General features: G+C 47.8%; 14 protein-coding genes and 1 non-coding gene across 15 annotated transcripts; 9 read left to right on the top strand and 6 right to left on the bottom strand.

The window, feature by feature from the left end:
* Nucleotides 1–127: 127 nt before the first annotated feature.
* Nucleotides 128–1,486, top strand: Bathy01g06880 (predicted protein; the record flags this gene model as incomplete). Its single annotated transcript, XM_007515147.1, has 1 exon — nt 128–1,486. One exon carries the CDS (start codon nt 128–130, stop codon nt 1,484–1,486), a length of 1,359 nt encoding a protein of 452 aa, XP_007515209.1.
* Nucleotides 1,487–1,582: 96 nt separating this feature from the next.
* Nucleotides 1,583–1,681, bottom strand: tRNA_Pseudo_CGG. Its single transcript has 2 exons — nt 1,646–1,681; nt 1,583–1,618 (listed from the first exon to the last, which is right to left on the bottom strand). It is a non-coding gene (tRNA).
* Nucleotides 1,682–1,851: 170 nt separating this feature from the next.
* Nucleotides 1,852–2,988, top strand: Bathy01g06870 (predicted protein; the record flags this gene model as incomplete). Its single annotated transcript, XM_007515514.1, has 1 exon — nt 1,852–2,988. The coding sequence occupies one exon, from the start codon at nt 1,852–1,854 to the stop codon at nt 2,986–2,988; it is 1,137 nt and encodes a 378-aa protein (XP_007515576.1).
* Nucleotides 2,989–3,320: 332 nt separating this feature from the next.
* Nucleotides 3,321–4,292, top strand: Bathy01g06860 (conserved hypothetical protein; the record flags this gene model as incomplete). The annotated part of the gene is made up of 1 exon (XM_007515548.1): nt 3,321–4,292. The coding sequence occupies one exon, from the start codon at nt 3,321–3,323 to the stop codon at nt 4,290–4,292; it is 972 nt and encodes a 323-aa protein (XP_007515610.1).
* Nucleotides 4,293–4,441: 149 nt separating this feature from the next.
* On the bottom strand, nt 4,442–5,014 carry Bathy01g06850 (unknown protein; the record flags this gene model as incomplete). Its single annotated transcript, XM_007515728.1, has 1 exon — nt 4,442–5,014. One exon carries the CDS (start codon nt 5,012–5,014, stop codon nt 4,442–4,444), a length of 573 nt encoding a protein of 190 aa, XP_007515790.1.
* Nucleotides 5,015–6,039: 1,025 nt separating this feature from the next.
* On the top strand, nt 6,040–6,642 carry Bathy01g06840 (unknown protein; the record flags this gene model as incomplete). Its single annotated transcript, XM_007515410.1, has 1 exon — nt 6,040–6,642. The coding sequence occupies one exon, from the start codon at nt 6,040–6,042 to the stop codon at nt 6,640–6,642; it is 603 nt and encodes a 200-aa protein (XP_007515472.1).
* A 53-nt stretch (nt 6,643–6,695) lies between these two features.
* On the bottom strand, nt 6,696–8,900 carry Bathy01g06830 (predicted protein; the record flags this gene model as incomplete). Its single annotated transcript, XM_007515369.1, has 1 exon — nt 6,696–8,900. One exon carries the CDS (start codon nt 8,898–8,900, stop codon nt 6,696–6,698), a length of 2,205 nt encoding a protein of 734 aa, XP_007515431.1.
* A 409-nt stretch (nt 8,901–9,309) lies between these two features.
* Nucleotides 9,310–12,147, top strand: Bathy01g06820 (predicted protein; the record flags this gene model as incomplete). The annotated part of the gene is made up of 1 exon (XM_007515148.1): nt 9,310–12,147. One exon carries the CDS (start codon nt 9,310–9,312, stop codon nt 12,145–12,147), a length of 2,838 nt encoding a protein of 945 aa, XP_007515210.1.
* Nucleotides 12,148–12,480: 333 nt separating this feature from the next.
* On the top strand, nt 12,481–14,247 carry Bathy01g06810 (predicted protein; the record flags this gene model as incomplete). Its single annotated transcript, XM_007515226.1, has 1 exon — nt 12,481–14,247. The coding sequence occupies one exon, from the start codon at nt 12,481–12,483 to the stop codon at nt 14,245–14,247; it is 1,767 nt and encodes a 588-aa protein (XP_007515288.1).
* Nucleotides 14,248–14,591: 344 nt separating this feature from the next.
* Bathy01g06800 (diguanylate cyclase) lies at nt 14,592–16,346 on the top strand (the record flags this gene model as incomplete). Its single annotated transcript, XM_007515491.1, has 1 exon — nt 14,592–16,346. One exon carries the CDS (start codon nt 14,592–14,594, stop codon nt 16,344–16,346), a length of 1,755 nt encoding a protein of 584 aa, XP_007515553.1.
* A 107-nt stretch (nt 16,347–16,453) lies between these two features.
* On the bottom strand, nt 16,454–17,464 carry Bathy01g06790 (trafficking protein particle complex subunit 3; the record flags this gene model as incomplete). Its single annotated transcript, XM_007515630.1, has 1 exon — nt 16,454–17,464. One exon carries the CDS (start codon nt 17,462–17,464, stop codon nt 16,454–16,456), a length of 1,011 nt encoding a protein of 336 aa, XP_007515692.1.
* Nucleotides 17,465–17,630: 166 nt separating this feature from the next.
* On the bottom strand, nt 17,631–18,344 carry Bathy01g06780 (the record flags this gene model as incomplete). Its single annotated transcript, XM_007515194.1, has 1 exon — nt 17,631–18,344. The coding sequence occupies one exon, from the start codon at nt 18,342–18,344 to the stop codon at nt 17,631–17,633; it is 714 nt and encodes a 237-aa protein (XP_007515256.1).
* A 205-nt stretch (nt 18,345–18,549) lies between these two features.
* Bathy01g06770 (predicted protein) lies at nt 18,550–21,123 on the top strand (the record flags this gene model as incomplete). The annotated part of the gene is made up of 1 exon (XM_007515620.1): nt 18,550–21,123. One exon carries the CDS (start codon nt 18,550–18,552, stop codon nt 21,121–21,123), a length of 2,574 nt encoding a protein of 857 aa, XP_007515682.1.
* Nucleotides 21,124–21,214: 91 nt separating this feature from the next.
* Nucleotides 21,215–22,708, top strand: Bathy01g06760 (putative prolyl aminopeptidase; the record flags this gene model as incomplete). The annotated part of the gene is made up of 1 exon (XM_007515373.1): nt 21,215–22,708. The coding sequence occupies one exon, from the start codon at nt 21,215–21,217 to the stop codon at nt 22,706–22,708; it is 1,494 nt and encodes a 497-aa protein (XP_007515435.1).
* Nucleotides 22,709–22,765: 57 nt separating this feature from the next.
* On the bottom strand, nt 22,766–23,742 carry Bathy01g06750 (oxidoreductase; the record flags this gene model as incomplete). Its single annotated transcript, XM_007515406.1, has 2 exons — nt 22,766–22,768; nt 22,825–23,742. The coding sequence occupies 2 exons, from the start codon at nt 23,740–23,742 to the stop codon at nt 22,766–22,768; spliced, it is 921 nt and encodes a 306-aa protein (XP_007515468.1).
* Nucleotides 23,743–23,965: the final 223 nt, after the last annotated feature.

Raw genomic sequence — 23,965 nt, 5'->3', positions numbered from 1 at the left:
AGCAGATTGAAATTTTTAAAACGCGTACCAACAACAACACAACAACACACACACACACGAATAATAATAACAATAATAATAATAATAATCGGACACAAACTTTTACTTTTATCACGACTTTTAAACGATGGGAGGAGAGACAAAAGAAACCGAGTCAGACCCGAACTGGTTCCAAAAGAACTACGATATAGACGACACGGAAACGTTCTCTTTGCATTACGACAAAGATTTCCACGCTCGAAAATACGAAATGTTGGAAGTGTCGGATGAGATTTACGAGCAGCTAATGTCCGACGGAAACGACGGCACGATCGAGTTTAAAGGCGAACCAGAGGAAGAAGCGGTGCTGTGCACGAAGAACAAAACGTTCGTGGTGAAACGAGTGGATACTTCGAACACGTTACTGTTGTGCGCACCTCCCGGGAAGTTTGACGACGGGACGATTGAGAGAGATGCGGATGGGAAGAAAATAGCGAAAACGCACGCGCAAGTGTCCTCGCATTTAGATTTGACGGAAATCGCGCCCAGATTGGAGAAGTTGAAGATGTTTTTAGAGAAGAAGTTTATGATTACGAAATCCTCTGTCGAAGAGGAAGAATTAGAAGAAGATGGAAAGAAAACTTCAAAATCGTCTTCGTCGTACGGGTTTGATTTTTTGCTCTCGAAAGTGCAAGCGAGCGAGATGGAGTTGAAGGACGCGTTGGAAAATCCGTCGAGTTTGATTAACGCGGTCGAGGTTGGAGAGAATAGATGGAGAGGAATAGACGAAGAGGCAATTGAGTACGTTTTAGGGATTGTCATGGCGAGCGCGGTGGAGAGTGGGAAGTATGATTTTAGTAAAAGTGAAGACGTGGGGATGACCGCGCCGGAGGCGTTTGAGTTCACGGAAAAGAAGTTTCCAATGGAGGTGTTAGATCTCGTTTTGAAAAAGTTTGGCTTTACTAACAAAAACATGAATTCTACGCTCTTGGGGAAGAAGAGAGCAAGGGAGGAAGAAGGAGGAGGAGAACAAGAACAAGAACGAGGAGTAAAAACAACGAAAGATTTAGTCGTGCGGTTCAAGTTGGAGCGATACATCAAGCACAGATTCGAGCAAAACGCAAAATTCAACTACTTGGAAGCTATCAAAGCCGTCAACGAAGAGATTATCATCGACGAGTTTAAAATCGATATCGATGAGGATAAGAAAACGATGGATGCGCTGTTTGCCGGATTGGCGTTTTTCGCCTCCGAGAACGAGTTCAAACGAAACGTTGCGAGCGCGTTAGTCGCGAACGCGATGCCGAGAGAACCAAAAGATAGATTCGCAGTCTTGTGGAAATCAAAGCCGAAATGGTTGTTAACAGAATTAGAGCCGTATTTGGAAGGGATGGTGAAAACTCCCGGGATGACGCGAGAGGCGATGCTGTTGAAATATTGCCGAGTTTCGTCCGGGAGCAAAAAAATTGGCGGCGAAATTGGTGGGGACTTTTACAGCAAACGGTGAAGTAGACGGATGTAATTAATACACACAAAATATATAAACCGCGCTGGAATCACTGTAGTAATATATAGTACTCCCATCTACAAGCAAAAAATAAACGGGCTTTGCCGATAATCGAAATCGGGGCCTCCCCCATGTTTAGAACATTTCACTAAGGTTTTACCCGAAGGGGGAATCATACCACTAGACCACAAAGCCATTATAGGAATGGATTTCGCGCGATGAAAATCGCACAGCATTTGCGCATTATTAAGGGTTTACGGCCGAAATTAAGAAATAAGTATGTCACATTCAGACCCTAAAAAAAAGAGAAAAAAAGGGAAAAAAGGGAAAGAAGTGCTTTAAAAAAGTCGTCGACGACGACGACGATGACGACGACGGGATTACCACGCGCGTCGTCGTCGCATCGTCAGGCTTTTCCTTCGTTTCGTCGTCGTTGTTGTCGTTGTTGTTGTTGTTGTTCCCGAGTTTTATACCGCCGCAACAAAGAACAAATTACCCTTGACCAACTAAGAAGAAGAAGAAGATATTATTATCCAAAAGCGCACCCAGAAAGAGAAACGAAAGAAGAAGAAGAAGAAGAAGAAGAAGAAGAAGAAGAAGAAGAAGAACGCGACGACGTCGTTCGAATCAACGAGCGATTTCACTGGAGCAAGAAACTTTCGAATTCTGACGAGGACACGATTACGAGGGATGATTTGCGGATGATGCCGAAAGAGTACTTTAACAAAAAGAACAACAACACCAATACTAACATTCAAGAAGTGCATCGAGATCGAGACACGTCGGTCTTGGTGACCGACGAGCAATTGCAGAGAGAGTTTTTCAGGGACAATCGCGACCGCGAGATAGAATCAGAAGAAGACGGCGAATACTCGAAAATGAAAGAGCGCTTACTTTTACTTCTGCCGTCGCTGCGAACGACAACGAACGCGAACAACAATAAGCGACTCGTCGAAGATTTACTCTTCCGGGTCGGTCTCGAACGCGTTTCGTCTCGATTGTTGTCCATGCGGAAAATCTTCCCGACTTGCGACGTGGCCGAAATGGCCAGTAAGAATCCCAAAGTGTACTTAAACTTTAGTAGTAGTAATAGTAGTAGTGATAGTAAAATCGAACGCGGCGCCGAAGAAGACAAACGCGAAGATGCTAAAATCGAACGCGAGTGGCGAATGGAAATCGATACATTGGAAGACATGTTCCCATTCGCCGGCCAAAACGGCTTACCAAACGTCCAAAGAATGGTACAAGCCGTGCCTCAAATGCTCGATTCTCGCTTTGTCCAAAGAAGCATCCAAGCTTTGATCTCCTCGAAATTAGCCGAGGACGAGCTCGACGCGAAAACGAAACTGCACAAAAATCCGCGTTTGATATTAAACGTGGAATCCTCCAGCAACCGATCGCGGTTCGAGAGCGCGAGTCATTTCGATCAAACCAACGTGAAAAGGAATAAAGTTGTCTTCCACGATTCGAAAGTGAGGGAGACGTATTACGATACTTCGTAATAAAAGTAGTAATATAATAAGAGGACTCGCAGTAGATGTGAATAATGTGAGCACTTTAACTTGTTTTTTTTGGATGTTTTGGATAAAAATTGCACGCAAAAAACACACACAAAAACACACACAAGACACACATGCGCGCGCACTCCTCCTTCTCCTTTTCTTACTTTTGCACGACAAACCACAGGGCGAATACAAACAACACCACTACGACTACTTCCACGACTGATTATTCCAGAAGAATTTTAATGATATACAACGCGAGAAAAGCAAAAATCGAGCGCGACCGACGACGACGCATCCAACAGCAGTCGACGTTAGATGACGACGAAAGGATGAACGAAGAAAACGTCGACGACATCGAGGTGAATTTAGATGTTGCCTTAGCGAATTGGACCAGAGAACGACGAGGTCAAACGTTGTTTCAAACGTTTATCGAAGAGAACGAGGCGTTCGAGAGTTCCCAATACGATCTTTTCCACGGCGCGTGTTTGATAGCGATGCACGCGAATCCAGAGTTGGACGTAAACGAGCAGAAAAATCGAGTGAAAGCGTTGGCGGAGGAGGTGGAGAAAGAGTTGCCGGAAAACCGAGAGGAGCGCTTTACCTTGCGTACGATTAAGAAAATCTCCACGCTTTTATTCAACAAAGAGGTGAATCCAGAGACGGCGTTTCAAGGGAATCTGGAGGATTATTACGCCGTCGGAAACTCGTGCGTGGACAAAGTTTTGGATACGAAGCGAGGAATTCCGATTACGTTATCTTTGATATACATGGAAATCGCGAAAATGGTCGGAATTAACATGGTTGGCGTGAATCTTCCCGGACATTTTATGATTCGCCCAGCAGATGTGCCCGAATGTGAGATTTTAGTCGATTGTTTTCACGATGGAGACGTGTTGTTCGTAGAAGACGCCGAAGAAATGCTCTCCAAACTGTATAGACTACGGAAAGGCGAACGAGTCACCATCGATAGATCTTTTCTGGAAGATAACCACTTAAAACCGAGAGCATTTTACACGAGAATGCTGACGAACCTCAAGTCCATATACTTTAACAAGAGCGATTACAAGAACGCGTTGGCGATGTGCGAATACCAGAAGTACTGCTCGCCGGATGGGGCGATAAGAATAATGAACGTGAGAGACTCTGGGATGTGTCATTTTTTACTACACAACTACAGCGACGCAATGTTAGACTTAACGGAATATTTAGAGTCTGAGTATTCCAGCAATATCAGCGCGGAAGATAGAGCTAGCGTTCAGAACATGCGAGATCAAGCGAGGTTGCACTTATCGCGCTTTTAGGAGGATTAAAATATTAGCCGTTCGATTAAATCATCATCGTCGTCCTCATCATTAGTTAGTGTACACTATTTCTATTATTATTATTATTACCCACTACAACATAATCTCTCTTCTATGCTATTTCTATATTCCTATCATCATCATCATCATCATTTCGTGTACGCTCGTCGCGCCATCTTCTTGTTATGCTTCTTCTTCTTCTTGGACATCGAGCCTATAAACACCGGGAGCTCTACCCGTTCCTCGTCCTCGTCTGCGTCACCCTCTTCCACTCCTTCTTCTCGCATCATCAGCTCCTTCTCTAGCTTCTGCTCCAAAACCAACTCAATTTCCGCTTTCCTCGCCATCATGATCTTCTTCCTCTTCTCGATCGGAAACGCTTTCCCGCTGTATTCCATCTTCCCAACCACGCCTCCAGATTTACTCTTCAACGATTTGACCAAAATCTCCTCCCCGGGTTCGCTCACGCACGTTTTCAAATCCACCTTCCTCTCGTCCGGTTTCGAGCTCGATCCGTGCACCGTCGGCACCTCGCTTTGTGTTCTTTTCCTCTCCAATCGCTCCATCATTTCTTTCTTCTCCTCTTTTTTCCTTTTCGCGAACGCTTCCATGAACGCCGCCTTTTGCAAGTACACATCTTTCGTTTTTCTTCTCGTCAGGTGCGTTTCGCGACTGGTGTGTTCATATTTGCGACCGATGCCTTTCGAGCGCGCTCGGTGCATTCTTACTGTTTATATACACTTCGTCTTCTTCTCTCTCTCTCGTTTCTTCTTTCTACGCGTGATAAAAGCCCAAAGTGTGTGTGTGCGCTCTCTTTGTGTGAGAAACGTCCAAGTTTTTGTTCGTGCGTGCATTTTCCCCCAAACCAAACGAAAAACATTTTCAAAAACCACCCAAACGGCATAAACACAAACACACTTACACGTAAGTATGTTTGAAAAGCTCTTCGCGTGGTGCGGGTTACACCGCCCCGGGAAAGAAGACGGTAAAGAGAACGCGACGACGACTGGAGGATCGGACGATCTCGCGATCGACGACAACAGCTCCGACGTCGGTTCGGAAGCCGGGAGTTCCATGATCTCGGTGGAAGAACTCGACCCGGTCACCGGGAAACCGACGAGAGTTTTGAAGAAGAAGAAAAGTTTAATCGGCCGAGCGTACCGGAAGGTGACGAAATCGAGGAGCGGGAAAAATAAGAAAAGCGGTGGTGCAGAGGAGGACGGGGTAGCAGCGGCGGGAGGAGTAGCAGGTGGTGGGGCGTAGAAGGATCAAGGAGAGAAAAGAAATGAATATCCGAACGGACTAACGGACACTCTCGTCAGGAAAAGGAAACAAAAAATTGAACACAACGCGAAAGAAGTAAATACTCCACGCTCGAAAAGTGAACGACGAGAGCGAGAGAGAAAGCGCGACGAGAAACAACAACAACAACAACAACAACAAGAGAGAGAGAGAGAGAGATCGAGAGGAATCTTCTCTTTATTTATATATATATTTTTATAACGTTTTGTACTATTATCACACACACGCACCAAAAGCTCTGCTCGTGTACAAATATCTGCGCTTCGTTTCCCTGTCCAGGCTGTCCTCTCGTTCCCCAAAGGTCACGTGAAAAACCTCACAACGCACCCAAAGCGCGCTGCTCGGAGTAAAAGAAAAGAAAGAGCTTTCTCTGCTCTCTCTCTCTTTCTCTCTCGTCCTCACTTTTTGCTGGTCTCGCTTCTCAATCTCGCGTAACACGTATACTATGTTTGATTTCCAAGCCTGTTGCGGGGGCGCGAGAACGGGGAAGAAGAAAAAAGCATCCGATGATGATGATGATGATGCTGACGGTGATGATGAAAATGAATGCAAAAAGAAGAAGAGGATGCCAGAGCTGACCATATACGGATTAGAGAAAATCGAAGAGAGCAACGAAGAAGAAGGCGAAGAAGAAGAAGAAGAGTCCGATGAAGAAGACGAGCTTGAGGAGGAAAAGAAAGACGACAGCGCGAAAGAGTCCGAAGAAGATGAAGATGATGATAAATCCACCCCTGGGCTTCGTCTTTCTCCAAAAATTCTCGTTGAGAAGAAGAAAACGAGCAGTAGTCTAGTCGCGCAAACGCGAGCGGCGAAAGCAGCCGCCGCAGTAGCAGCACAATCAACAACAACAGAAATACAACCGACGAAAACGAGAAATAAGAAAGAGAAGAGAGAGTTTCGTAAAAAAATGGCCGAGGAGAAAGCCGAGCAGCAACTGGAACGCCGAGCGAAGAAGCGAGGGAACGACGGCGGGCAAGGGAAAAGGAAAGGGTCGAAGAGCAAGAAGGCGTTTTTGCAATCGAACTTTAAGCCGACGTTGGCGTTGTAAAGAAACAAATGTTTTTATGTATTGTTCTATCCTAAAATCTGTTGTTAAAAGTTTTACGCTCCTTCTTCCTGCTTCGCTTTCGCTTTCGCGCGCTTCTTGGCGTTTTTCTTGGCGTTGCGAGACCGAGTATCCAATGGGGCAGCATTCGGATCCACTCCAGTTTCGTTCTTATTTGAAGACTTATTTCGTTTACCCCACGCGGAGGAGGCGTACGACGCCATGCGCGCTTCTTTATCGTCGTCGTCATCATCATCGTCGTCTTCTTTATCGTCTTTATTCTTGCGCTTTTTACCGTCGCCTCGTTTCTTCTCGTCTTGCCTCTTTTGCTTCAAGAACTTCTCGGCCAACTCGCGCGCTCTCGCGCGATTTTTCGCGCTCAAGAACCCTTCGTCTTCTCTGTACGGCGCGATTTTCTTCAAACTGACTATTTGATTTAAATCCTTATCGTCCAAGGAGAGAATTTCGCGCGTAGTTAAGCCGTAGTTGGACGGCGCGACTTCTTTGTATTGAAACCGAGTCGGTAATCCATCGACGAAATCTTCGTAATCGAGGGAATAAAACTCATCCATTTTCTGCTGCAACTCTTTCTTCCATCGCTTCAAAGCGCGTTTGGAGTACACGTTTTCTTGATTTTGATCGTTATCGTCGTCGTCGTCGTTTTGATCATCTGCTGCGTCTCCGTCTCGCTCCTCTGCCGCGTTGTCGTCGCTATCGTCTTCATCATCATCTCCGTCCAATAAATCCTTCTCGGCTTGTAACTTTGCGTCTACTTTTGCCATGTTCTTCCGAATCTTCTCGAAGCGTTCGTTTTCTCTCGCGTTGACCTCCTCTGGTGCTTTCATCAACACCTTCAACTCGTCCTCTACATCGTCGTCAAACTCCGGTTTAATTGGGTTCCCGTCTTCATCCTCCAACTCTTGATAGGCTTCGTCGTTCTCTTTACTCTCGTACAATTCTCGCATCGCCCGATCGTGCGCGTCTGGATCAAATTCTTGAGTTAAATCGGCAATCTTTGCCGCGTCAGTGCCGGAAATGCCACCAATTTTCGAAATCAAATCGACTTTTTTACGAATCTCTTCTCTCTTTAAGTTCTTCAAGCGTTTGACTTCCTCCATCAACTTTTGCCGCTCGGTCTGTTTCCTCTCTTTTACGCTTTGTCTCTTCTCGCGACGACGGGTGTCTTCGCGACGAAGCGTCCCGTCGATGTTTCTCGCGTGCGACCGAATAGATGTCCCCCCTGGCTCTTCGAATCGGAAGTTGTATTCGTGTTCAAACTGTTCTTGTCTTTCTAAATCTTCCTCGGAGGAATCCGAATCTGAATCTCCTCCGTTTGTTCTTCCATCGGCGTTGATATCCGTCCATTTGCGATTGACGATGTAATCTTTCAAAAACTCGTCCTCGTCTTTCAAAACCTCGGCTAACTTTTTCTTATTCTCGTCTTCTATTTTATGAGTGCTGTCCTTCGCGTTGTTGTTGTCGAATTTCTCTGCGCGTTTCTTCACGACTAATCCTCCGATGTCGTCGTCTGAATCTGAATCTGAATTTCCGTCGTCGTCGTCGCCGCTACTACTACTACTGTTATTGCTCCTGCTATTACCGGCGGCGCTTTTGAACGCCTTCTTCAACGCCTCTTGCTCTTCCACGTACGACGGGCCGGCATCTTTGTTTCGTTTGCCTAACCCATCTTCGTCGTCGTCCGATTCGTACGTCCTGGCGCCGCCTTCGAGCAAGTCTCTCGCTTGCACTTCCCGCAACGTCATCTTCTTCTTCTTTTTCTTCTTCTTCTTTTTATCGGAGTCATCAGGTCCAGAATCGGATTCAGACTCCGAAGAGGAGGAAGAAGAGGAAGATTCGTCGTACAACTTCGCGTTCGGATCGTACACCGACGGATCTTTATTCTTCAACTTTGTCAACACGTCCACGAACTGCTTCTCTTTCGTCTCTGGAATATCGCCCTCGTCCGAACTGCTGCTCTCATCATCGTCGTCATCATCAGAATCGCTGCTCCCATCGCTCTTCTTCTGTTTCATCATCATCCCTTTCACTAAATACTCTTTCCCGACTTTTTCTTTCAACCGGTGTTCCTCTTTCCTCCGTTCGTTGTGTTCGAAGCGCGAGGCAAATTTTTGGTTGATTTTCAGCGTGTCTTTTTTTTTCATCTTCTTCTTCTTCTTCTTTTCCTCGTCGTCGTCGGAAGACAAAGAAGAAGAAGAAGAAGAAGAAGATCCATCCTCGTCGCTTTTATGACGGTCAAACATTACGCGAGAAGAACAGTCTCACTTATAGTCGCAGAGCTCTCTTCTTTTTCTTTAACTGATACTACGTGTTGATGATGATGAATGAGATTCCAAACGAGTAGTAAATTCCAAGTGAAGTGCAGACGTGTTTTGGCGGCGGTTGCGCTCCTCTTTTTACTCTAGAGCTCCTCTTTTTGCTCCTTTTCCTTCTACGAGAGCAAAAAAAAAATGAACACGCGAAAAAAATGAACAAAAAAAGGAGGGACTTTTTGATGAACGAAAGGGGGGTCAAGTCGTCACATATTTATTCGTATATTACAGGAGTACAGGAGTAACACACACACACAGTATTCCTCGTAACTGCGCGCAAAACAAAGAGAGCGAGAGAGAGAGAGAAGCGGAGAGGCGCGAAGCACTTTTTTTATCGACGATGAATGCGACGACGACGATGCGGCAACAAAAACGATTCTTCGTCGACAACAACAAAGGGGTTGTTTTTTCTCTTCTTTTGTTCTTCGTTTTTGCGTCGTTGTTCTCTCTAACTGTCGTGAATGCGTTCGAGTCGCCGGCGAAAGCTTCCCTGAAAGCGTTCGAAGTCGTGACGTTTTCAAAAGTAGAAACGACGAGGGCGACGAAATCATCTTTAACTTCCTCTCCTGACGATGATACTGATGAAAAGATTACCGCGGTTGAATTCACCGCGTTCGGGACGCACTTTCGCGTGAACGTGGAACAATCGTACAAAAAATTTCTCAAAAATGGCGCCTTGTTCGTGGACCAATTGAACGGAAACGAACCGAAGTCGATCGATTGGGTGAATACGCTCGAGTTGGAACGAGAGAAGAAATGCTTTTACGACGGTAAAACCGTGCTTTCTTCTTCTTCGACGACGACTGCGGGAACGAAAAATGCGAATAACATCGCGTCTGGGAATCTTTGCCCGGGGGGATCTCGCGCGCACTTCAACGTCGTCGCGAAGAATGAGAGCATTTCTTTGGCGTCGCCGCACGCGGACTTTACCGAGGACGTGGCGCAGGAGAAGATGAGACGGCGAAGAAGCCGTTCGCTTTTACAGGATGATGACGCGGATGGCGATGATTCGATTGCGACCAGTGATAGAATCAGTTTGAGTAAGAAGTTACGATCGACGTATTTCATCGCCTTTCGAGCGGAAGACGAACTCGACAACAACTTGGAAGGGACCAGATTCGACGAGGTAATGTATAAACCTGGGACCACCGCCGACGACGAACACGGACACAAGAAACGAATGCGACGAAGGCTTAATCACGCCGGCGAACATTGGACTGCTCAGTTGGAAACGTACGTCATCATCGATATGAAACGCTCCGCGGACTACATAAATGATGGGAAGACGGATATGGATTGCATCATGGATTCGTTGGCGGTTATGAACTTTGTCAACGCGCTTTACGACGGGGTCTTTGATGTCGAATTAAACGTGGTCGTGAGTGGATTCGGTATCTTTAGCGCGAGTCAAGGAAATACTGTTTCGGACGGTAATCTTGGAACGTCGGAACCGTGGACGCACGCCACGCTTGCGGACGATACCGAGGCGTGCGATTATTGTGAAAATGATGATGAAGTCGACGTGGAAAAATTCTTAGACAACGTTTCGAATTGGGTGGTTGAGCAGGATGCTTCTTTTTTCAACGGCGCGGACGATGTCGTTGTACTGTCTGGACACGATTTTGACGGCGGTACCATTGGACTTGCGTGGTTGGGTACGGTTTGCGCAACATGGGCGCAAAACGTAAACGAGGTCAGATACACCAATACGTTGCGATACAGCGCTGCAACCGTTGCGCACGAAATAGGACATAACCTTGGATTTCCGCACGATGGTGATGGCGATTCTGGCACAGAGAGTTGCCCTGCTGCTGGATTAATTATGGCCGCGCTTGCGGGTAATGAACTCGAAACGCAATGGTCGACGTGCTCGAAAGACGTATACAACGATAAAATCGAAGACATGAAGTCGTGCTTGACTCAAGGGAATACCAACGTTTGCGGTAACGGAATCGTTGAAGAAGGTGAAGAGTGCGATTGTTACGGTAAAGATTGCACGAACACTTTATATTACGGTGCAAATGAACAAAACTGTTGCGATGCGTCCACGTGTAAACTGAAAACAGGTAAAACGTGTTCGAGTTACCACGACGGCTGTTGTACCGACGCGTGCAGCATCGCGGCGAAGGATGTCGTGTGCAGAGCCGCCGCTGGTGAAGGTGGATGCGATGTTGCAGAAACGTGCGATGGCGTTTCGAAATCGTGCGATTCGCGCGATTACTGGAAACCGTACGGGACAATTTGCACAGTTGATTCGAAGACGGGTGGGTGCTATAAAAACGAATGCAGAGTTGACCTTCCCCAAGCAGAAAACAAACCGTGCTTTTGGTTGTGGGGAGGTGTGTACTATGCAACAAAGAAGGGTGCTCCGTGCTCAACGGACACGATTTCTGGCGTCTACTCAAAAGTATGCGACGGTGAAGGCGCTTGCGTCTCCCCTACAATGTTGGATTACGATAACAACGCCATCACGAATACGCAAAAATGCGACGCGTCGGAGAAAACACCAGAAAACGGAAGTATCGGTGCTTGCAAAGAGTTACTCTCGCACGGCGAAACGTGTATTTTCAATTGCAACTCTGGATACTCCCTTTCCGGAGCAACCTCGTGTTCTGCAGGCAAGACAATAAGTACTGCCGCGTGCAAACCGAACTCTGTTGCAGCGATTGAATCTTCCTTGGAACTTTCGCCATACTCCGTCGCAACATTTTTGGACGCGCAAAAGACCGCCTTTATCGCGGGCATGGCTTCCTACTTGGCCGTTGAAGTCGATAAAATCACCATCACGGATATCACCGATGTTGTTTTCAGTGGCGCCGACGACGATAATTACCGGCGACGAAAATTAACCGCGACGAACGCCGTCCAAGTCGATTTCAAAGTCGAAACGTCCTCGTTCGCCAACCTCGCCGTCGTGGAAACGAAACTGGTCACCGATGACGCGACAAACTTGGTCGCAGCGCTCGATGGACAAGCTGATTTAACTGTCACTGTCAGTTCTATCAAGGCGCCAATTACCGTCGTAAAACTCGCGCCTCCGCCGAGTCCTCCTCCACCGAGTCCTCCTCCGACGAGCACTTTGATTATTTCGCCGGCGGCGCGTCGCGCCGCCTTTTCTCCTTCCGAGTTTTACTTTTTAACGTTTTTTACGAGCGTTTTACTCCTCGCGTTCGCGTAAAATGATGAATGATAAGTATTGCCTGTGTTGATTACGAGTATACCAGCTCCTTTTACGTGTACATATGTAATTCGAATTGTCTTAAAGCTTTGTATATAAACTCCTGCAACACGTGTGTGCCTACATTTTTTTTTTTTAAGAAATCAAAATCATCCTTTTTTCTCAAAAACACACGACACATTTTTCGAAGATCTCTTCGTTTGAATACTACTATTATTAACGCGTAACACTTGTTGCAACTCTCATCGTCGTCGTCATCATCGCACATATATCATCATCGGAGGAGGAGAAGTACAGAGAATATATTGTTGTTGTTGTTGTTGTTAAAATAATATGGCGGGTTCGTTGATGAAGCGCATGTCTTCTTCGTTTAAGAAGAAGAAATCCATCATCAAAGATGACGACGACGAGACGAACGCATCTGCATCGTCCTCGTTTCCGTCGTCGTCTGTATCGTCGAACGAGGAGAAAAAGATGACAGGTGGTGGTGGTAATACGAAGACTAATACGAATGGGAGTGATTACGTGGCACCGAAGAAAAGAAACGAGTTTACGTTTACGCTCCCGTCGTCCTCGGACGAACGGGACCAGAAGTGGGACGTCATCATCGTTGGCGCCGGCGTCGCGGGGGCTTCGTTGGCGTGCGTGTTAGGCGACGAAGGGAGGAAAGTGTTGTGCGTGGAACGAGACGCGACGACGCCGGAAAGAATCGTCGGGGAGTTGTTACAACCGGGCGGGTATAAGAAATTGAAAGAGTTAGGTTTAGAATCGTGCGTGGAGAACATCGACGCGCAGAAAGTGTACGGATATACCATGTATAAAGACGGGGAGGAGGCGACGATGATGTATCCGCTGGACGAGCAATCGCTGAACGATGATATCGCCGGGAGGTCGTTTCATAACGGGAGGTTCGTGCAACAGTTGAGAAGGAAAGCGTACGGGAATAAAAACGTGACTTTGAGAGAAGGGACGGTGAAGTTTTTAGTGAAAGAAAACGGGGAGACGTGGAACGACGAGGCGAACGACGGTGGCGTCGCCGGCATCGCGTACGACATCGGAGGCGACGAGTGGGTGAACGGGCAATTAGTCGCAGGAAAGGAGAAACCGAAAAGGTTTACGTCCTACGCGCCGTTGACCATCGTGTGCGATGGGCACTTTTCCTCTTTGAGGAAAAAGTTAGCGGATAATAAGATTGATCACCCTTCGCACTTTGTCGGGTTGATTTTAGACGGCGCGCCGAGCGAAATTTTAGGCGAAAACGCGAATCAAGGCCACGTGGTTTTGGGAGATCCATCTCCGGTTTTGTTCTACCCGATCTCCTCGAAAGAAGTTCGGTGTTTGGTGGATATTCCTTCACACGTGAAAATGCCTCGCGTCAAAGACGGGTCGATGGCGAAGTACGTCTTGGAGAAAATTTTACCACAAGTTCCTAAGCGCGTGCAACCGTATTTGAAAATTGCCGTCGAACGCGGCGACTTTAAGGCAATGCCGAACAAAACGATGCCGGCGAATCCGAAGCGAACAAAAGGGGCAGTTTTGCTCGGGGATTCGTTTAACATGCGCCATCCGTTGACCGGGGGTGGCATGACCGTCGCTTTGAGCGACATCGCCACCTTCAAATCGACGCTACAACCGTTGGGTCCGTCTTTCCGCGACGGCCAGTCGGACGCGTACAACATCTCCGGCATACAAAAAGCCGTCGACGAATTCTACGCGCACCGAACGCGACCGGCGTTAACCATCAACACCTTGGCCAACGCCTTGTATAAAGTCTTTACCAAATCCGAAAACTCCGGCATGGAAGAGATGCGCAAAGCGTGCTTTCAATACCTCAAGCTCGGCGGTGGATACGCTCGAGGTCCCATCGCCTTACTCTCCGGTTTAGACCCGAACCCTTTGAATTTAGTCACGCATTTCTTCGCCGTCGCGGTGTTTGGCATGGGTCGTTTACTCGTCCCGCTCCCGACTCCCGAACGGTGTTGGGAAGGCTTGAAAGTTTTAAGCGGCGCGACGCAAATCATCGTCCCCATCGTCAACGGCGAGGGAATTTTACGCATGTTCTTCCCGGCAACCATTCGAAGACGTTTGGGATACATCTGACTGAGATAAATACCCGAGATATTGGTACATAAGTAGCGCAAATTTTTAGCCCTTGATGTGAAAAAAATTCAAAGATTCAAAAAATCTCTCAATTTCTCGCTCGCTCTGATTTGTCCGCACAAATCGGATAACGACGGGGGATAACCTTAATTGACACACGCTTTACATATCCGCGCAACATATTTATGTATTTTAAAAGCACCTAAATTGCGCGCGCGCCTCTACTCGATTCGTTTTATACGTGGAATTACTCTCCGTCTCGTTTTCGCAGAAAAGTAGTTTTTGACCAACGTTATTAGTGTTTGTATTCGTTGCGCGCGAAAGCGTTCGTTTCCTCAAATCCGATGGACGACGCACATTGGAAAGCGACGGAGAGCAACGCGATGGGAGAAGGCAACGAGAACAACAACGTGGCGGATTGTTTATCGCTCCCGAGCAACGCCGCGAGAGAAAACGAACAACAACAACAACAAGAACAATGCGGTGGTGGTGATGTCGGTGGCTCGAACACCTTGTGCGGCGGCGCGACGAGTAAAAACGAAAACAACAAGGCGTTTTACAACGAGTCCACGGGGTCGAAACAAGCGAAGATGAGAAAAGTCGCGCACGAAGCCGCGTTGGCGAACGTGATGACAGATTTAGATATCATAGACAACGGGTACCGAAACTCACCGTACGTTATCGTGGACGGCGATGGAGTTTTGTTTTCCGGAGCGCCGAAACCGAGAAACGAGAAGGAGCGATTGTTAGCGGTGCGAGCGAGCGGAATTTTAGACATCGAGAACAAAGACGCGGACGAACATTTTGATTTGTTGACGTCGATTTGCGCGACGGCATTGAGAGTGCCGATGTGTTTAGTCACCATAGTAGGGAAGAACAAGCAAACATTTAGGGCGAATATTGGGTTAGATGCGACGGAGACGAAGAGGGAGAACAGTTTCTGTGGATGGACGCTGTTGCCGAAAGAACCGAAAGTATTGGTCGTGGAAGACGCGATGCAAGATTTTCGGTTTCAAACGAACGAGTTAGTTTTAGGTCCGCCGCATTTGCGGTTTTACGCCGGCGCACCGATTATCGTTCGAGGCGTGCGGTTCGGATCGTTTTGCGTTTTGGATACGAAGCCGAGGCACGACATGTCTGGGGAAGATTTGAACTTATTGACTCGATTAGCGGACGCGTGCGCGAAAACGATCGAGAAGACGGCGATGCAGATGTATTTCATGGACGCGATTGATGATAGCGATAGAGGGTTCATGTTGATCAGTTTAGGTTCGGTAGATAAAAAAGAAGAAGATGACGATTGTCGTGATAAAGAAAAAAAAGAAGAAGAAGAAGAACGAATTCCCGATGAGTACGGGAATTATATATATAATCGCGAAGACCAGGAAAACATGGACGAAGACGAAGAGGAACGCGATGCGACGATGTCCATAGTGTACGCAAACACAGCGACGAAGAGACTCTTGGGGTTTTCAAAGGAGAAAAACTTCACCGGCGAATCCTTGTATACGCTATTTTCCGAAGCGAGCGCGAGTGGACAGATCAAACCCAACCCGGGCGAGAGGAGCGTTGATGAGTTTTTCGAGGAGATTTTGAACGACGAAAACGAAGAGAAGAACGAGAAAACCGGGAAGATGACGAAGAGAAACTTTGCGAGAGAGTTTTCAATTTCAAAAGAGTTTTCGGTGACAACACCAACCACATCGGCAACTGCTAAACGAGGAGACGAGGGGAAGGACGCGACAAAAGAGAAGGAGAAAAAGAACAACAACAAGAACAACAAGAACATGGTTGAGAACATGACGCAAACGTCCTCTCGTCACATTCGCGTGGAACTTTCGAGAAAAGCGTCTACGTTTCAGCGGATACGAAAGAGCGGCGCGAAGAACTCGACGCTGTCGCCGCCGCCGACGCCTGGATCGCAAGACATCATACTCGACAACGACAATGAAGGGAGCGAGGAAGATGACGAACTCAATGCGTCGCAACACCTACCGAAAAACTTAAGTGCATTCCATGTTATTGTCGTAAATATCACGGACATCACGTGCGAAGTTAACGAACGTCTTCAATCGTTAAAGAGCGTACAAGAAAAATAAGAAAAGTCACCGCCGCTTTTGCGCTTTGTAGTATTAGTAAATATGTATTCTTACACTGCGTTGTTATTAGCACATAAATATACCCACTGCACCTGGTATAATGATTACTAATCGTCATCTTGAAACGGATACGGTTCGTCCTCGATCGGTCCTAACGACGTCACGCGCAACGCAAACTTACAATTCTTCACCACCCTCTCGCTTTCTTGCGTTTGCCCGACGTAACTAGACGACAAATCGCTCCTCAATCCGTCTTTAACAAAGTGCACTTTCACTCTCACGTTGACTGATTCCAAAGCGCCCTCCACCACGCCGCACACAACCTCGCAATACGACAAACTGTTCGTATATTTTTCCGGCAACTCCACGAAATCCGCCAAAGAGAGATCCTCGATCGCTAACGTAACGCTCTCGTGACTACTACTACTGTTACTGTTCATGTTGCTGGTACTGTTGTCATTCGTGGTGGGAGTATTACCACTACTACCGTTACTACTACTATTACTGCTCCAATCGACTAATCGACACCGCGCGTTGAGGAACATGCGAAACCCGACAAACGCCACGTTCTCCATAACCTCTCGAAACGTTTTGCACGAATCCGCCGCGTTATTACTGCCCCCGTAATAACTGCCATTCCCCACTCCGTTCCCACCACCGCCAGTATTCATCATCTTCGCCAGATACTCCTCGATCAATCGATTCCCGATCGATTTCCCAATCCCCCGTAATTTCGCATTCACGAACGAAGCGTCCCCGTTCGCGTCTCTCAACAACTGCACGAGAAACGCCCCGTACGTCAGCGAGAACAACTCCGAGTTTACTTTTTCCAAAGCGGTCGACTGAAACGTAATTCTCCCGAGTTGTTCTTTCGCGGTTTCCGTCGTCGTCGTCGTCGGTGCGTGCGCATTCACCGCGAGTGAAGAAAACGACGACGGAGACGACGATTGGTGGTGTTGGTGTTGCGTTGGATTTGGTCGCTGCGAAGGCTGCTGCGATACAGGGTAACGCGCGTTGTGTTGACTGTTGCTGTGCTGAGCGTGAGTAGGAGGAGAATGAGGAGGAGGCGGTGGTGCCGTACTCCTCAACGGAGGAGGAGGAGAAGGAGGAGGATTCATTTCTCAACGTCTTGTAATACAAAGAGAGTTGGGGGAAAATGAAGACTCAAAGGGTCCAAAAAATGATATTCGCGCGGCGCGCGAGAGTGATAAAGGGAAAGTGCTGGCGTGAAGGTACTTTTGTACGGGTATGTATTTGTACTACGCTAAGGACTATATACGAAGGCTAATGACAGAGACGCTTGTGCCTTTTCAAAGTATTAGATCGACGAAAACGCTTCTCGCACAAATCGCATTCGTACGGTTTCTCGCCCGTGTGAATAAGCTTGTGGCTTCGCAAATGACCAGAATGACGAAAACGCCACTCGCACACGTCACACTCATACGGTCTCTCGTTCGTGTGAATACGCATGTGCCTTTTCAAATTACCAGAATCACGAAAAGCTTTATCGCAAAAATCACATTCGTACGGTTTCTCGTTCGTGTGAATGCGCATGTGGGTTTGCAAATGACCAGATTGACGAAAACACTTCCAGCAAACATCGCATTTGTACGGTTTCTCGTTCGTGTGAGTACGCATGTGTCTGGTCAACTGTGATGGATATCGAAACACCTTCTCGCACACATCGCACTCGTGCCCTATCTTTCTCTTCGCTCCTTCCCTAACAGTTATCTCTTCTTCTCCTTCTTCTACTCCCTCTTCTTCGTCTTCTTTTTGTATCTGATTTTGATTCGCCTCGAGACCATCCTCCTCATCATCAGGAATCCTCAAACACAACACCAAATTTGGTTCTTCTTCTTCTCTCGAAACCTTCAAAACCGTCCTCCTCGCGTTCACCGCTCTTTTCGGATGTGGACTCTTTCTTCGTCTCGCGGTAGTATACGTACTCGTACGCGAGACTTTAGAGGGGAGGAGGAGGTTGACTCCTACGGTGCGCATGTCTTTATTTTGTGTGATCAGAAAGGAGGAGGAGAAAAAAAAAAGTAGACGCTCGTGCAGAAGACGAAAAAAAAAACAAGCAAAAAAAAAACAAGCAAAAACCTCAAAAAAGAACCCGTTGGTTTTCTCTTCTTTGTGGGGTAATTTGAGCGCACCAACGACATAAATTAAGACACAGAAAGGACACATCATCACGTATAATACCATGTTGGGAACAACGACCGCCTCGACGAGCGCGTCGAGGACGAGCAACAGGAGCGCCTCGTCTTCTGTCTCTTCGTACTCTTCGTCTGTCTCTCCTTCTTCGGTTTCGTGTTCTTACCGGCGGAAAAGATTAACGAGAAGAACGAAAACACGTCAGCAGCCGATCTCCTCCGCGCGCGAGAAAACCACCGCGACTTCTTGGTCTTCTTCTTTCACTTCTTCTTCGGCGAGAAGCGGCGTAAACGACGGCAGAATGAATTCCTGGACGAACTGCTCGACGAGTTCTTCTTCTTCTTCTTCTCTGTTTCTTAGTCGTCCTCGCGCGACGAGAGATTACGACGGAAGAGGATGTGATGAGAGTTTTTCTGCGTCGAGACGAGATCAAATCGTCGTCGTCTCGGAGGCGAAACTGCGAAACCGAAAAAATAAACATCGAACGCGTGCGATTCTTCCGGACTCGAATACCTCAGCAGAGACAGCAAATAATAGCAGTAGCACAAGCAACGGAATCGAACAGGTGGAAGGCGCGCAACCGCTGGACGAAACGTACGCGATTCCGGGCGTCCCGCCTCTCGCGAGCGACCAAGAGGCGAAGAGAGACGCCGTGCGAAGAGTGTCTCGGTTGAGCTCTTTAGTCGCGTTGAAAGATTTGTATCGAGAACTCATCGAAGCGGCTACTTTATTGGAAGAGCTGAAAGATTTCGACGCGACGCCTCTGCAGGATGATTTGAAAGGGTCGTTTGAGTACTCCGATACGAGCGGCGGCCAATCCTCTCAACAAGACGGGGAAACCGTGGTGAGTTTAGAAAAGAGATGTTCCAACTTTGAAGCGGTGTTGGAGCAAGTGGAGAATATCTTTCAAAGTCGCGAGCGGTTGCAAGAGAAGCTTGGGTTTATGGACGCGCCTTTGACCGCCCTGACGACGATGTTGACGTCGTCTTTGAAGTCCTCCAACGACGAGGACGATATTGAAGACGCCTTATCCGCGAAGAAGAATAACGCGTGGGAGATTGCGTTCGACGAGGACAAGGCGAAAGAGGACAAGGAGGTCGTCATCGATACTGTCAAAAAGTACGACAAAGAGTTGGAGGCGCTAGGGAACACATTCATGGAGAAGTGCGCATTCGGAACGGAAGTGCAAGCGGTGAGAGATCGATTGGAACGCGTGAAAGAATACTCAATCGACGAGCAAAGTCCAGGCGAGTACGCCGGCGGCGACGGCATGGGAGGATACGGCGAAGGAGGTTCGAGCGAATCACCGAGCTCTTCTCCCACAAAACTTCGCAGACCGTTAGTGAGAACCGTCGAACGCGTGGAGCGATCGTTGAAATCACCGAGAGTAAAGAACGTCGTCAATAAGGTTTTAGAACCGGAAGTGAGAAAATCGGTGAGAGAAAAGCCGGGTCAAGCTATTCAATCCGTGGCGAGTTATTCCAAAAACGTCTGGGTTCGCCTCAACGGTGGCGACCCAGAGGACGAGCTAGACGCGTCCACCGCGAAGCTCGCGCAAGGAGTAGTCTTGAATCTCCCGAAACCGAAATCGTTGAAAACGGAGAAGGAAAAACTCATCTTGCGCTTATTGATGAAAGTGCAAGACCGAGATAAAATGTTTCTGGAAGTCATGAAAGCACGAGACGCGATCGCCAAGGAAGGCAAAGACTCGTTGTCTCGCGTTCGTTTGGCGGAAAAAGTCCGAAAGTCTGAGGAGCGAGTTTCTTTAATGCGTCGCGTGTTTGCCGTTCGAACGTTACAAACGGAAATGGAGAAAATTTTGGTCGCTTTAGACGACGAGGCGTGCGAAGCGCCCGATCGAGCCAGTTTAAGTGAATTGGGTTTGCTCGTCGCCGAGTTCGGTAAAATGGACGCGCAGTTACGCAAGCTCGTCAGTTTAGTCGATCGAAAAGAAGTATTTTTAATCGAAGACGAAGTTTTGGCGCAACTCGCGGAGGATATCCCGGATATGAAGTCTCGATTAGGCATCCAGGACGGCGGCGATTCGCCGGCGCTCTCGTTGGAAATCCAAACCGAACGGTTCAAAGCTTCCGTCAACGACGCCGGGTCGAAATTGAAAGAAGGCGCGTTGTTCCTCTTCCGCGGGTTCAAGCTCCTCTTCTCCGATTTAGGCGCCACCGGCCGCCTTTTCGGCGTCGCCTTGTTAGGCACCTCCTTGAAACCTCGCGAAGTCCAAACCGTTCGCCAAACGTTTTTGGATCTGTTCACCTTCATTCCTTTCATCATCATCCTCATCACCCCCATCACGCCGTTAGGCCACGTGTTGGTGTACTCCTTCATTCAAAAATACTTCCCAATGCTCTTTCCGTCGCAGTTCACCGCGCGAAGACAAGCTTTGATGCAAAAATACGACGAATTAAGAGCCGAGTTGAAAGAAGCTCGACGCATCGCCGAACAACGCGAAGAGGACGACACGGTGAAAACCGCCATGGCCGCGGTCGCCTCCGTGAAAGGATTAATCGAACACAAAGATCGCGCCGAGTTTTCCGACATAGACGATAAAATGGCAAACATGAGCGTCGACGATGGAGACGACGAAAGCGAAAGCAGCATCACCGGATAGTAACTTATATAAAAGTGTTTCAAACTGTTGTAATAGAAGAAAAAAGCAGATTTGATGCCAAAAGGACGGACGTTTTCTCTCCATAAAAAAGATGCATCACGCTCTTCTAAAAAGTATTCCGAGACTCTTATTATTCACTCCTTCCTGCAAGAGCGGCGGTAAAAACATCGTCAGAAGAAGAGGCGCGATGACCACCACCAATTTCGCTTCGTTGTCTTCTTTGAATCAAGTGTCTTTCGCCGTCCCTGGTCTCGAAATCATCGACCATTCGTTCACCGTTCCGTTGCATCACGCGAAACTCGAGTACAATAAAACGAACGAAAAGATACAAATATTCGTCCGCGAAATCGTCAGTTCGGCGAATAAAGCTTCTGAGAAAAGAGAGACATTAAAAACCGCGCTGTATTTACAAGGCGGGCCTGGATTTGAATGCGCGAGAGTGCAAGAAATAGGCGGTTGGATTGGACACTTGGCGAAGGAGAAGAACATGCGAGTGTTATTACTTGACCAACGAGGGACCGGGCGCTCGTCGCCGATGACAAGACAAAAGTTACTCAGAGAAGAAAATTCAATAGACGAGACGTTGCAATACTATCGAGCGGATTCTATCGTGGAAGATTGCGAATTCGTTAGGAAAGAAATGCTCGGAGAGGAGAAGAAATACGACGTCGTTCTCGGGCAATCTTTCGGAGGATTCTGTTTGACGACGTATTTGAGCAGGTACGGGAACGAGGCGATAGATATGGCGTTGTTGACTGGCGGGGTGCCACCATTGTGTAATAAAGATCCGAAAGACTCGTACGTTAAGTTATTAGATCGAGTGAAGACGCAAACGAAGAAGTATTATTCGAGATTTCCGAGAGATAAGGAGATTATGAAAGAGCTCGCGAAATTGTGCGACGCCAAGGAACGGGTGAAAACGTTAAACGGGAACATCGTCAGCGCCAGAGGAGTTCAGGCCTTAGGATTTTCGTTAGGTACCGCCGGTGGGTTCGAGAGGCTGCATTACATGTTAGAGAACGCGATTTGCGAGGAGAATGGAAAAAGAAGAGTGTCGGATGAGTTTATGAACGCGTTCGATAAGTTCCACCCGTTTGATTCGAACCCGTTGTACGCGTTGATGCACGAATCTATTTATATGAATGGCGGTAACAACAGTTCAAATTGGGCTGCCGAGCGTGCGATAAAAGAAAGAGCGAGCGATTGGGACCCAGTCGCGCCCGAACACGGGGACGATGGTGTTTTGTTCACCGGCGAGATGGTCTTGCCGTTCTTTTACGACGAACTGTCCTATTTGCAGCCGATGAAGCGCGTCGCGCAGGCGTTGCAAGACCGAACGGATTGGCCGAAACTGTACGATTTAGAGAAATTGAGAACGTGTAAAACGAAAACTGCGTGCGCGTTATATTTGGACGACATGTTCGTCGATTTTGATTTAGCCATGGATGTCGTCAATAACTACATGGGTCCGAACGTGCGAGTGTATGCGACGAACGAGTACATGCACTCGGGCATTCGAGAAGACGGGAAAAGAATCATCGATAAGATGATTGCCATGTTAGACGATTCCGATCCTTTGAGATAGATAGATGTGTGGTAAATTATTAGGTGTACCAGGGTACGTAGCAGCTACAACTAATCACTACTGCGCAGTTTAAAGCCGTCTGGCTTTTCAAAATCGAGCCCTTCGGCCCAAGACACGTCCTCGTCCCATAACTCTTCGAGCGTTTTAAATTCCTTTGTCGGTCCGGTGTGAAAAGAGCCGTGTTGCAATCGATACTGTTCCTCGATGCTATCTATTTTCGCTAAATCCTCCGAAGAGATGACAATATCCAGCGCTTCTTTATTTTCTCTCAACCTTTCTTTGTTCACGGTTTTCGGCAACGGCACCGTACCTCGATGAAACACCGCCCAATTGAGACATATCTGCGCCGGAGTCGCGCCGTACTTCTCCGCTAACTCTACAACTATATGATTCGATAAAGGCGGCGCACCGGACCGTTTTCGATTTAAACCGTCCGAGGAAAACTGGTCGCCCGAACCCAACGGCCCGTAACATTGCACCACGATATCGTTCTCTTTACAAAACTCGACCAAATCGTCTTGCCTCCAGTTCGGATGGCACTCTATTTGGTTCACGCTCGGTTTGATTTCGCAACACCTCAGCAACTGTTCCAACTTCTTCCTCGAAAAGTTTGACACGCCAATTCTTTCCACCAAACCTTTCCTCACCAAACGCTCCAACGCTTTCCATTGCGCCTCGATCGACCCGCTCGTCGTCACCGGCCACTGGAGTAACATCAAATCCAGTTTCTCTATCCTCAACTCTTTCAACTGCCTCTTCGTTTCTTCCTCGAACTTCTCCGGCGGTAAGGAATACGTCATCAACTTTGACGTCACGTGCACATCCTCTCGCTTACCTCCGTTTATGTCCTTCACATAAAGTTCGATGGCCTCCCCGACTTCTCTCTGATTCTGGTACACCGGAGCAGAGTCGATGTGTCGGCACAAACCAGACGCTAAAGCTTCGAAAACGATGTCTTTGGTCACGCCGGGAGAGGATTTCCACGTTCCTAATCCCATCCAACCGTGCGGCGTGTTCTGCAGCGTCGTATTCATCGCGTTTGTCTCACTTTTTCCGTTCGTCGTCGTTTCTCTCATCTCCGTTGGTATTCCCCGCGTTGAGAATGATTCTCGCCCCGGAGGCGACGAACCAACCCGCGGCGACGACGGTGGTGACGCCGAGCGAAGCGGCGACGAGTTTTTGCGCGCCGTCTGCGAGTTGTTTCGTGCTCATAAAACTTCTTAAGTATCGGTGTGTTTGTTTGTGACGACGAGATAC

The sequence above is a fragment of the Bathycoccus prasinos genome, assembly GCF_002220235.1.
Source record: "Bathycoccus prasinos genomic : Chromosome_1".
NCBI classification, from domain to species: domain Eukaryota; kingdom Viridiplantae; phylum Chlorophyta; class Mamiellophyceae; order Mamiellales; family Bathycoccaceae; genus Bathycoccus; species Bathycoccus prasinos.
This window is presented reverse-complemented; position numbering and strand designations above follow the sequence as displayed.